Source organism: Pimephales promelas, chromosome 14 (genome assembly GCF_988280905.1).
Source record: "Pimephales promelas chromosome 14, fPimPro1.hap1.1, whole genome shotgun sequence".
Taxonomy (NCBI): Eukaryota; Metazoa; Chordata; class Actinopteri; order Cypriniformes; family Leuciscidae; genus Pimephales; species Pimephales promelas.
This window is the reverse complement of record NC_142782.1, coordinates 7,346,263-7,360,656: the sequence shown is the minus strand read 5'-3', so window position 1 is coordinate 7,360,656 and position 14,394 is coordinate 7,346,263. Positions and strand designations below refer to the sequence as shown.

The window sequence follows — 14,394 nt, the reverse complement described above, 5'->3', positions numbered from 1 at the left end:
AGCAGCGACCGTAACGTTACAAGTCAAACCCCGCGCTGGTGATGAATTCAAATTCAAATATTGCGCCCATACGTCATCTTTTACGGCAGCGATATCAAACGTTCATTGGCTCTTCCCTGCTTCGTCACAGTTTGCGACATGAAGGACTGTAGACGGTTGGTTAGTTTAGTTCATTTGAATTTTGAAATGGAGAAGCGCGAACCAACCGAAGCCGGATTAACATTTTCATTAGTAATTTAATTTCTGCTCTGTACTTCATACAAAACTATTACAATACTGCCAGAGAGAAGACTGCGACTGCAACGCTTCATCATGTGAACGGCTTTTGGTATCGGTTTTGACATTTTCGCAATAAATAAATTATTGTGATTATACTTGTCTGTTATGTTTTTCTTCATAATTGTAGTTTTTTACGTAGTTTTAAGGAATTGTTATGGTAGGTTTAGGGGTAGGAGTAGCGGTGGCTCAAAATATATTTTAATGCTATATTGTTAATAAAACTGCCCTTTCCCAACACCTGTCTTATCCTTTTTTATATTAAGTATAAAATGGGTATGTTTAGGTTTGGGATTAGGGTTACGGATCTTACATTTATCTATAAAATAGTAAAAAGGGAAATTATTCAGATATCTTTATGATATAGAATATACGTAAATAGTTTACGTTTTGTAGCTGTAAAAACGTAATAATGTTACGTTTAAATGTTGCAGATACGTCTATATTATACGTTTCAGCATCTATCCAAACGTACTAAAAAGTACGTTTTCTATCTTTGCAAAAACGTAAAATAGCTACGTATTAACAATGAGACCAGGCTGGACAATTTCCCTCGGGCTTGCCTTCAAGACTGCAAATTATAAATATTCTCATCTTGCAAGTATGTTTCTATATGCGTTTTTATATTCGAGGAGTCCCGCTTTGAATTAAGAGCTCATATTGATCGTCCACAGACACCATAGAAGCACTTTCATCCAAAAGCGCATTGCCCGGTCTGACTCGGCATATTATTGATAGATCGTCGACGTTTTACATTCTGCACGTATTGATGAAGCAGTATCGCTTCTCAAACAGTCAATCATAATGCTGGCAACAACATAAATAAAAGCATTTATAAAATTAGATATTTTCTTGCTGCATATGGATGCTAAAAATGCATGTCAAGTCCTTTAGAGACTCATTTTTTTTCTCAAATTGTCTATACACTGTGATATATAAATTTTGTAGCAACACCAATCAAAAAATGTATGTTATTAAAACTACAGAGTATTTTATCGTTTCTGTGTTGCTCTCATAATAATATTGCTGTCAAAACTCATGATGCCAACACTGTTAGTATATTATGTTCCTCTCTATGTTTTGACATGGCTGCTGTCGTTGCTGTTATTTGATAGCATGATGAATGGAAGGCACTGAAAGGAATCAGCAGTCAGTGGTGGGATATTTCCCTTGATTATTACTGATCATCTTCCCAAATGACTTGTCAATAAACGCTGTCTACGCCATTATTTATCTGTATCACTTTGTCAATATGAGCTGCACCGAAGGAGCGAATGAATGATGCCATCATCAATTAGAATATGGCCCATTTAATATATTTCAGGCAGATTGTAATAAACACAAATGTCAATATCTTCTGTTTATAGATTTTTACAAGAGTGCCGGCTGAGCAAGCATCAGATTTTGGACGGAGGAATATTATTAGTAGTAAATATCATTCATTTTGGTATAAAAAAAATAAAAAAAACTTTAAATGATAAAGTAAAATAAAAATAGTGAATTCCAACATTAGGGTTTCAGTACACTTTCCATCATACACTCTAAACAATGCTGGGTTGTTTGAAGCCAAATTTGGGTAAAATATGGACAAACCTAAATGTTGGGTTAAAAATGTAATATAAAATTTTAACCCAACTTCAACTTTCAACTGTTTTAAATGTTTTAATTGCATTTTTAACCCAACATTTGGGGTTGTCCATATTTGACCATCCCAGTTGAAACATCCCAGCATTTTTTGGAGTGTATATATATATATATATATATATATATATATATACAGTATATCAGTCCCTCCAGAAAAACGCGATTATGCGATCGCTGAATTCAATGCAAAATCAGCCAAAGTCCGCATATTTATGCGGGGGCCGCATTTTTTCAAATACGCCGCACTTTCGCCGCATAAATTGCCGATTTCCATGCAAAATATGCGGGGTTTGCATAATTTCATAATCCTCGCATTTTCGTTGCAAAAAAAAGTCACATGTATCTTAGCAGAAAGTTGAAAAATGTTGCGTTTGCTTCACACAAGAGCAGCCATTTCCCCCTGTTTCCATGGGAACGTTATGAAGTGACACATTTACGCGACGCCAGACAGACTCACGGAGGCGATTGACATCTCACAAATCGAACTCTTATAACTGTCTGTCACACGTTCTACCGTCACATCGTTACTTAATAAACAACATAAGATAAATGAAGTAGCATCAAACAGAAATTACCCGCACACATGGGGTGTTCGAGGCGCACATATAACACTGCAGAGAGTTCAACAAGGAGCGCGCAGCTCTTAAAGGGGCCACACCTTATTTACACTCGTTACAGTCTGAAATAAAACAAGATGAGAAATTAAATATTCCCAGCATAAAGGATATAATAAGAAATGACTCTTACATTAGCCTAGTGTGAACAGGATATTGGGGAATCACTTTTTTTTCTCTTTTTCATCAAACCGCAATTTTTGCAAGTTCCCTCATTTTTTGCAAATTCCTACAATTTCATTGCATAAAATTGCATAAATATCCCGCATATTCCATTGCATTTTTAAAGAAAACGGGCCGCTTAATCAATTTTTTGCCCACAACAATCACAAAAAAAACTTCTGGTAAGGACTCCAACTTTCTGGAAGGACTACTATTGTGGTAAATGTTATATATAAATTGCAAATTTTTTCACAAATTTTTGGAAATTACCACCACAAAATCAGTCATTTTTATCGCATATTTATATTTTTATATATATATATATGAAGAGTTCAGATGCAAAAGCCTCTAAATGCCATTTGAAATTTTCTTCTTTAATGATGATTTTTATCAAACTTGTATATTTAAGTTCAGTGATTTCACTTAAATGGCAATGATAATTACCTATTAATTGTTATTTAAGTGGAATTAATGAAATAAAATATACAAGTTTGATAAAAAATCATCATTAAAGAAGAAAATTTCAAATGGCATTTAGAGGCTTTTGCATCTGAACTCTTCATATATATATATATATATATATATATATATATTATTTTCTGCAATTTCCCTGTTAAAAGTATTTTAACAGGGAAATTGCAGAAAAGAAAATTAACTATTAATTGTTCAATGCAAAAATTCAGGCCGCATCAAGACTAAGAGTGACACATGAATTGTAGATCTGCAATATGTGGATTCTCAGTTATTGGCCACATGACCCAAAACACTTTTTCCTAGTATTTTTATTTCTATTAAATGAGAGAAAAACACAAATTTTAAGCAGTAAAGAAAAAAAAAAGAAGCTTTGTTGCAAACTCAATATAAAGGGTCCATAGGGATTGTTTCACGTCAGATACACTCTCTCACTTGTTGTTTTGTGTACTTTAGTTATTTCTTCAAAGTTAACTGGAACGCACATCTTCTATGATATCAGCCTGGACAAACAGCAGTCACAAAGTGCCAAAAACATACATATCGTTCATGAAAGGTTACCGTGACCTTCCGCACAAAAGTCTTGAGTGTTTGTCTATTAAATCTGTCATTGTGTTTTGCCCTCTATCTCTCTCCGCACCCACCGCATCCCGACACAAACGCCAGGGCTTCTGTTAGCTCTAGCCATGTGATAAGTGTTAAACAAACTCACTTTCTGTGGCTCTCTCCCTTCTCACCTTTGTGTTCGCACAATGGGAATTTGACATTCCTTTAGTCATCCGTTTCACTGCCCGCTGTGTCTTTCTCACATGCACTGACAGGACAGGAGATGTTGATAAGAGTATAATAGAGAATCAAACAATGCTAAGCTGGGAACGATTATTTTTAATTACCCACGGTGGAGTGTTCACTATCAGTGAAATCTTAATGTTTGCCTTGGCCAAAAAAAAAAAAAAAAAAAATGTGGCAAGCTCTGAGTTTATTAAACTCGTGATATATGGTTTATCAGATTGTTGCTGGCTTCCTGGTATTTACAGCTAAACTGTTTTTATTTCGGTGGAGTTTTTCCATGACAACTCCTTGATGAAAAAACAGTTTTGTTGCAACCGATATTACTCGAGCTTTGTGTTTTGGGAGAAAAACACATTGGAAAAAACTTTCTCTTTGCCTACATTTAAAAAACAAAACAAAAAACGGTCCCACTTTATATTAAGTGGCTTTAAGTACTATGTACTTACATTGAAGTTACTACTTTGATACATTTGACTTATTGTGTACATACATGTTTTTACATTGTACTTATATTATTAAAATACCTGCATGTAACTACAACTGTAATTAATTGATGTAATTACATTTGTAATTACACAGTTGACCCTTCCCTTACACCTTAACCCACCCTGATATCTACCCATACCACCACACCTGTCCCTAACCTTACCCATATCACACCTCAATAGCAGCAAAAGTGTTTTACAATACAACCTGAACACAATAAGTACATTGTACTTATATTCCTATGTAAGAACATAGTACTTAAAGCCACTTAATATAAAGTGGGACCCAAAAAACACACCATCCATTCTCCGAACTGCTTGTCCTATAGGGTTGTGGTCCAAACCGTACCCATATCTACAATTTATTGCAGTTTTCAGCTGAAATGGATACACAAATATATTTTATTGCAGAATTTTTTTTTCAGATGGTTCCTTGCACAATACTATATTACCATTCACTATATGACCTGAAAAGACTTTTACCATAGTTCATGAATTGTAACAAATACAATTTATGCATGCATCAAATAACCAGCTCAATTATGACTTTTCAGTAAAAGTCATACATAGTATGAACGTTAAAGTACGTTAAAGGGTACCCTAAAACGGCGGATGTTGACGCCTGGTCAAAAGACTGCACTGTTTTATCTCACATTGTCTTATCAGTTTATTGTAGGTGGTATTTTACTTTTTAAACTTTAGAGCATTAACTTTTTCTCCACTCACTGGACATTTCTTTGCTGAACTGCCGCAATTCGTATGATGACCAATGTCATAAAACATTGCCAGATTCACGTTCATCAGTTTCAGGAAAACTGAATGGCTTTTAGCACTAGTCGCTGCACATATCACTTTGGAAAAAAATTGCAACGCGTGCAAGAAACAACATAATATATTTTTTTAGGGCTGTTAAAAGATTAATTGCGATTAATCGCATCCAAAAAAAAGTTTGTGTTTACATAATATATGTGGGTGCACTGTGTATAATTATTTTGTATATATGAAGAGTTCAGATGCAAAAGCCTCTAAGTGCCATTTGAAATTTTCTTCTAGAATGATCATTTTGATCAAGCTTGTATATTTAATTTCAGTGATTTCACTTAAATGGCAATGATAATTACCTATTAATTGTTATTTAAGTGAAATTACTGAACTTAAATATACAAGTTTGATAAAAATCATCATTCAAGAAGAAAATTTCAAATGGCATTTAGAGGCTTTTGCATCTGAACTCTTCATATTTAAATACACACAAATGCATGTATATTTAAGAAAAAAATATTATTTATATATAAAATATTTATATTTATATATAATATAAATTATATATAAAAACAGAATATACATGAAAATATTTCTTAAATATATACAAGCATGTGTGTGTATTTATATACATATAAAATAATTATACAGTGCACCCACATATATTATGTAAACACAAACTTTTATTTTGGTTGCGATTAATCGCGATTAATCGTTTGACAGCCCTAATACTTTTGCAGTAATGTCACCATAGGCACGTTTTTCCAATGTTTTACAGAAGATTAGACATCCTTTAGCATAATGGTTTTGATATGTGTGTATTCTCACAGCAATTAATCCGATTTATTATGTTTGACATCATGGTTGTGTTGTGTTTCAGACTATGAGCTCCAGAATTCGCAAACCCCAGTTTCTAAAACCTCTCTCTTGTTCTGCAATCACATCTCAGATTCATCTGCCACAAACTGAGCGCCGACCGCTTCCGCATTAATCGACAAGCTCAATAACAATCTCGCATTTGCATATCCAAACTCTCCACACACCAAAAAACGAGAGAACATTCTCAACAACTGCGAAGCAAAACTTTCACTTTGTGGCTTTCTTGGTGTGGTCGTCTGAGCCAACAGGATGTCACTCACTCGGTTCAAAAGGCCTTGAGGTTGGTCTCTACTGGTTCTTTTTTGGAAACTTGTGGCTTTTGACATCCATAACCATCTATTGGCCGCGCTTCTATATTGCCTCACATTATCCAGACTTGAGGGGAATTGTTTTTGGCAACGTTCTCTGAAATTTTCCCTCTGCAAAGCCCTTAAAATGTGCTTGTTTTACTCCATACCCCCAACGTCAAGCTGGGAGACAAACTGCTTAGTTGGCTCACCAAAGGTTTACCGAGCTTCTCTAATTGCAATTAGATCGAAGTCCAATTAGCCCGCGACAAGGACTCATTGTTAGACGCGATCGAGGCCGTCTTCTCTTCAACGTTGGGTGTCACGCAAAGCACAGGAAAATCCAGCCTTTGAGGCCAAGCACTGTTTTCTTTGTCCGTCGTGTGTCTATTAGGGCGGCTGTGCTGGAAAATGTTGCTGGGATGTGTGCTGTGAGCTTGTTTTCTTTTGTTCACTCTGTGTGTCAATATAAATAGGGTTGAGGTTGAGAAGAAGAAGTCCTGATGGTGCCTGCTAACAAAGGTGGGCTTATAACAGTAAAACAACACACACTAGCAACACCCGGTGCTAATTTGCTTCAGACACTCGCGTTGAATCACCGCACAGGTGGCTTCTCGTATTTATTTTTACAGTTCTCCACCATAGTGCCTCTGTTTTCGGACACTTTCGAGCACTGTCAGCATGACACGCTAATCACTAGAGCTTCACAGCCATTTTCATTTACATAAGAAACCCTGACAAACTTGTGTAAGCAAACGCTTCGAGAAGCTTGTGAGAGGTTCAATTGTGCGTTTTACGTCTGTTTGGGGAAAGCGTTCTCACTCTCTTCCCTCTCTATCTGTGGCACAAATTGTCCTGTCGCCAAAGGAAAAAAAAAAAAAAGTGAGGAAAGTTGAAATGATTCTGACGTGTCATAAATCACACCAGCACTTGTGGCAAATCATTTTTCCAGACGTCTAATTAATACATTATTTATTCGCTTGACACACTCACACATACAGTGTAAGTCATTTGTATGGCCGAGTCCCGAAGCATATGAAGATAATCACACACACACACACACACAGATTTTTCACTAAAAAGAACTTCCGATTGACACAGCCTAACCCCAGTATAGAAACCTTTTTATATATATATATATATATATATATATATTAAATTCTTATCCACAATCAATCAATTATATATATATATATATATTAGGGCTGTGCAAAAGTTAATTGCGATTAATCGCATCCAAAATAAAAGTCTGTGTTTACATAATATATTTGTGTGTGCTGTATATAATTATTTTGTATATACAAGTACCTATAAGTACCTATGCATGCATGTATATATTTAAGAATTATTTGCGCTTAAATTCTGTATATATTTATAAATAAATAATCTATATTATATAAATATAAATATTTTATATATGAATAACACATTTTCTTAAATATATACATGCATGTGTGTTTATTTATATATACAAAATAATTATATACAGCACACACAAACATATTATGTAAACACAGACTTTTATTTTGGATGCAATTAATCACAATAAATTTTTGCACAGCCCTAATATATATATATATATATATATATATATATATATATATATATATATATATATATCATTGATTGATTGTGGATAAGAATGTCTGATGTTTCGCCAGATTCAGCAAATTTCAGGTAGCAATGCCATGTTTTCCTGACTTTACCATTCAATCAGTCATTGAGAAAATTGCATTCACCTGAAAAAAAAAATAAAAAATGGAATGAGTTGAAAAACCGAAATGTATATACAGTACAACAAGAATTTGTGTGTTTGGAGCATGTTTGACAGTTTTGGGTCTGTTTTGCATAATTTGATATGCGTATTTACGTCTGGCATGAAACTATTCACTTACCTGAGAGCACCACCTGGTAGTGTTTTACAATCTAAACAGAGCTGTTGTGCTGTGAACTCGGTTTATGAATCTGTCACACTGTTTCACACGTTCTCATCCCCCCACCAGCAATTCACAACTCTCAGCTCTGTTTGTTTAGTTACATTATTAATTTCCATGAAATTCAACAATTTCTAACACCTTTAAACTCTAAAAGGAAAATCTAACTCACCTTCTTCCCAGAGTAAATGTAGAACGTTTGTTTGGCAGCAAACTGCAGAGTAATTGCACTACACACACTGTACTTCAGTAAGTGTGTGTGTGCTGATGTGTATGTGCATACAGTCTATGTGCGAGATTATTCCTATCACATGCTGCGGTGCAAAAAATTAAAGACATGAGTGTGAAAAACTCCAAATAAATGAATAAGGAATATGTAGATGGGGTTGGGGTTCAAGCGTAAAGTTGTTTTGGATACTGTACGTGCTGCTCTGACATCGCTGCAGGATTGAATTATGGATGTAAGTAGTTTAAGTAGACTTGTTTGAGTATTTGTGATGTAATTGCTTCCACTCGGGCAGCTTGGATACATTGACAGCCTAATTTAGAGAACCACAGTTTTTTGGGCAGTCTGCAGAGCTGTCAATCAAACCCCGATAAAGGCGGTACAGACTGTAAAAGAGTCACTGATTCTGTTTGTCTTTCGCCCTCAGTGACTCACTCACCTTTGCAATCACATTCACCTCATTCACTGTTACGTTACTAACAAATGGAACCAAAACCAAGATGTATGCTATATTAAAGGGTCTTTTCTGTGTTTATTTGGCAATGCTATTTTTTTGTTTAAGGTCATCATCACTCTAAGCAATCAAAAATCAAATAATCACCACATAAATTAAATAATCAAAACAAAAGATAAACGTGATGATGCATTTACAGGCATTTCCTTGAAGTTTACTTATTGAAAAAAATACGATTTTTCTTTTTCTTTTTGTGGATGGCACATTATTTTTTTCATATGTGTTATGTCAGCTAAAATCTAAAAATATATATGAAGAGTTCAGATGCAAAAGCCTCTAAATGCCATTTGAAATTTTCTTCTAAAATGACCATTTTTTATCAAGCTTGTATGTTTAAGTTCAGTAATTTCACTTAAATGACAATTAATAGGTAATCTTCATTGCCATTAAAGTGAAATTACTGAACTTACAAGAAGAAAATTTCAAATGGCACTTTTTAGAGGCTTTTCCAATATATTGAGAGAATAAAGACAGAATGACAGCTTATGTTTTCATTTTTATTTCAAATTTAAATGTGAATATTGGCTATAGGAACACATTTGGACTCTGGTCAGGCCAAAAACGCAATCCCAATTAATTGTATTTCTAATTTATAAGGAATTATTAATTATATAAAATTCATTTATCAAACCAAAAATGGCAAAAGCAGGTGATACACTAGACTAGACAACTGTCCTTCTGTCTACCTTTATCAAAAATATGTGACCCACCTCACTGTGGTTTAGCCAATCTGAAATCTTCAACTGTCTCATTCAATCCAAGAATCCATCAGAACCTTTGCACACACTCACACACTCACACATTCAGAGGATGAGACAGGAAACGGGTGGGCTGTGGGCACTGCAGATTACTTTAAAACCTGCGTACGCTCCCAATAATCCCTACCGCACAGCCTCTTCCTGTTCAATTCTGAAAGAAGGCCACTGAGATTCATATGAGGTCCCATTATCTCCAAACCTGGAACAAGCTCGCTTCTCATATGAGCAGGACACTGGGTGCATTCTCCAAAACCCACTCTATATAAATATTCCTGAAGGCCCTTTAATTCCACATCTCCTCCAACTGTCTAGGTTCAAACTTTTTTAGCATTCACTTCATCCCACTCGGGACTCAGGATGGTTTTAACCTGTGCTACTATAGTGGCGTCCCAGCGGGGGGACAGACTCATCACTCAGTAGCCATTTAATACTCACTTCTTGGCACGTTTCAAAGCCCTCATCTAATCTCAGCTAGTCTAGAATATTCTGGTTCAAACTGAACTAAATCTTTACAAAAACAATTACCAATGAAAGTAATACCTCCACCCGCAAAAGCAGTACCACGCCAACATGATCATATGGACTCTTTTACAGGTCAAATATTAATTTATTTTCTTTCTGGCTAACCAAAGTATCATTTCTGTTTTGAATCCTTCTGAAACACTTGTAGTGTAAAATGAGAATATTTGAAGTCATACGGGACATTAGTCTTTCGAATTGTCAATGAAGTGCTGATTTCAGGCCATAAAAATGACATGATGTTGTATTTGATGGTCGTCATTAGTAATCATTAACTAATGTTTAGAAGCTAATCATTAACTGTCTTTTGTCTTCACAGCAAATGCTGAATGATCATGAAACGTCGTCTCAAGACAGCTGTATTAAAAAGGTAGGATTTGTTTTGTCAGTCCATCCCTCTTTACAGATCTAACAGATATGCTGATCTCACCACACACACTCACGAACAACACAAAAGCAAAATGAGAAACAGCGGTTTGCTAATAATAGGGTTCTTTATGCGAACCAAAGGTGAAAATAAATGTATTAAACACAGTGACAGGGAGTATCTTTATATGTGAGAGAGATTTAAACAGCATTTATTGATATAGGACATGACGTAGTCTTGAGTGAAGGCTACTGCCACAACATGGACATCAATACAGTTAATAGAATGCAATCCGCTGTAAGAAAAGTTGGGAGAACCCCCGAGGTGGTGCTGGGGAAGGTGGAGGGCTAGGACATGTCCCATGGTGTGCTGTACTGAGTTAAGCCGGTCGGGTCATACATAAATAGGTTATGTAAGAATGGAAAAAACAGATTGATTGGGCATAGTCACTTTAATGGGATAGTTCACTTTGAAATTATTTTTTGGTATGTTTTAGCTTACCTCAAGGGCATCCAAGATGTAGGTGTCTTTAGTATCAATTTTGATATTTCTAGGTCAAACCGTTGTCTGTCAGTCATATAATGGAGGTCTATGGTCACCACCTCAAAGAGCATGCACAGAGAATGACTCGTAAATGTAAGTACACACTGATGGCCTAAGACACGAAACTTTTGTGTGAGAAAACGAAAAGTATTTATATTGTTTTTACCTCTTGTAACCACAACAAGAGGTAAAAACAATATAAATACTGTTCGTTTTCTAACAAACTGCTGATTTCATGTCTCAAAGTGAACTATCGCTTTAAGAGAACCAGTCTATAGCTCCAAAGAGTTTTAAGAGTTGAATAGATTTATTTTCACCTTTAGTTAGCAATATATATATATATATATATATATATATATATATAATTTAATTATTTTTTTCTTCCTTTCTTTGTTCCTTTCTTTCTGTCTTTCTTTCTTGTGGTACAACTTGATTTCAGTTTGATTCATGTTTAATGAACCATTTCTTTTGAACTTGTTTTTTTTTATTATTATTATTATTCACACTGACCAATTTGCTGAGAGTTTGAACAATCATTTCAACTTAACTTTAAACATTTGGCACTATCTAACTTAAATATGGTGAACAGGGACCTCTGAGTAATATAATGTGAATAAATAATATAGTGTGAATAAAGAGTCAAAAAAGAAGCAATTCTCACGAAACTAACGAGACCTCTCAACAAAATTGTGTTGCACATCAAAGTCTTTCACAACTAATTTGATTTATTCACTAAGTTGAGTCTCCCAAAAAACTCCTACATGCTCCAAGCATCCTTATTAATATCATGAATTATACATGAGGTGTTATGAATAACTGCCTCACTCATCATCTACCCTAATAGACTAAATGCACTGTCACAGATCTGAACATATGTTAATGTGCCAGCAAATAAGAGAAAGTATTTGTGTCTATTTGTGTGTGAGTTCAGATACAGAGAATGTGCGTGTGTGTGTGTGTGTGTGTGTGAGGGCAGAACCCATCCTAAGGTTATGTAATGAAAACGTGTGTACCAGATAATCTATAACATTATCCATCTATTTTTTTTTTCTCACATCCTGTGTCTCTGAGATGCATCTGCTCAGACATAAAAACACTATTATGAGAGCTGAAAGATTTCTTAAGTCAAATCCCGGCAGATATACAAAAAGAAAAAGAGCTTCTTTTATTTATTTATCCTTTGCTTTTAACCAGTTATCCCTCCTTTACAACACAAACACTCTCAGAAACAGAGATGCCTATCTGAGTCTATCTGTCCAGTGCTCACACACACAAACACACATTCCTGAGCCTTGATTTGAGCTCTTTTAAATGTAATCCACCATACTTTGTCCCAAAAGTGTGTGTAAGTGTGAGAGTGTGACACAAGCTTATAGTGAACTGACAATGACAGTACACGGAGACATAGATTAATTATAGAAAATCAATGTGTTGTAATTGTATTTGAAACAGATCGCCTCCGGCATTGTGCCTGCGTGTCTGGCTGGATATTAAAACATTTGGCTTTGTAAATGTAGCTAAAACAGGCGGCTGATGTTTTAATGGGAAAGAGATTAATGGCTCTTTTGACAAGCTCTCTGAGATGGTATCAGTGCTTTTGTGGCCCCTGCTGTGACTGACCTCTCATAGACTTCAAAAATGCCCAGTGTAATTTTAACTTACACTGTTTTTATCGAGGAATGATTATGGTCTGAATGTACAATCACAAGACTAATTGTCAATGTCAGTAAATGTATATACAATCAAACCAAAAATTATTCACACACCAGATTTAATTTTATTTATTTATTTACTAGTGGGAGCAGGACACTATAGTTAAAGGGATAGTTCACTTTGAAATTCATTTTTACTATGTTTTAGCTTACCTCAAGGGTATCCAAGATGTATGTGTCTTTGTTTCCGCAGTAGTTTCAATTTTGATATTTTTAGATCAAACCATTTGTGTCTGTCAGTCATATAATACAGGTCTATGGTCACCACCTCAAAGAGCATGCACAGAGAAGTCCAAATTAAACTTTAATTAATTTAATGACCCGTAAATGTAAGTACGCTTCGGTCTGCACAAGCGCCGGAAAGCGCCGAAAGTGATCTATTGCGCGGTTGCGAAAAAATTCAACGTTGTCTGTTGATATATTTCAAAATCGTCTTCCATTGCGATTCCCTGTATATTTAAATATGTTTAGATCTTCACAGTGAAAGGTAATGCTTCCGAAATCTCTGTGTAAACAATGAGTGACGTACACGCACGAGAGGTCACTTCCGGGCCGAAGCGCCCAGGCCCTCAGATCACTTGGATGTGGCTGTGGTTCCAAGAGGTAAAACGATATAAATACTGTTCGTTTTCTCACACAAACAGCTCGTTTCGTGTCTTAGGCCATCAATGTGTACTTACATTTACGAGTCATTAAATCATGTTTAATTTGGACTTCTCTCTGCATGCTCTTTGAGGTGGTGACCATAGACCTGCATTATATGACTGACAGACAAGAATGGTTTGACCTAAAAAAATCAAAATTGAAACTACTTCGGAAACAAAGACATCTACATCTTGGGGTAAGCTAAAACATACCAAAAATTTATTTCAAAGTGAACTGTCCCTTTAATTTAAGTAAGTGAGGATGGCATGAAGTAAACTGTGACATATTATACCCAAAAATTCTTCATACGGTGAACTACCTGTAACATTTATAAAACATTTCAGACCAAAAATTTGGGACACTTTGACCTGATCATGTTTTGCTGACACGTTTTTTTTTTTCTTTAATTGCTAAAGCTATCTTTTTAAAGCACATGAAGCCACACGAAGCATTGTTTGCTAGTTGGTTGACCAAAATTGGTATTTTCTAATTGTGTAGTTAAATTTAACAGCTGTCAGCTATTCAACAAAATTCATTTGTGAGACAGTCTAACAGAAGGATGGCCAAAACCAGTGAAATATGATCTGATTTGATAACTCTGGATCCTTGTCATATTGTATTACCATTTTCTAAACTATAGCGAATAAACTGTGATGATGTGAGAAATGTTGTCCGAATAAAATTTGGTTCAACTGGAAATGTGTGTATGTATAGTATAAGTACTTTTATGATCAACTACATATTGTACCTTCATCTTAAGCGTTCAACCATGTGGTTCAGTACATGCACCACTTTTGATGGAAA

At 35.1% G+C, this 14,394-nt stretch overlaps 1 protein-coding gene across 9 annotated transcripts in view; it reads left to right on the top strand.

Annotated features, from left to right (window-relative positions):
• prdm16 (PR domain containing 16) overlaps positions 1-14,394 on the top strand; it is a 302,841-nt gene that overhangs the window by 141,181 nt on the left and 147,266 nt on the right. For all 9 annotated transcript variants that reach the window (XM_089119357.1, XM_089119354.1, XM_089119351.1 and 6 more), the window contains exon 3: positions 10,643-10,693. In XM_089119357.1, the coding sequence (XP_088975483.1) occupies positions 10,643-10,693 (51 nt within the window). The remainder of the gene's footprint in view (positions 1-10,642; positions 10,694-14,394) is intronic.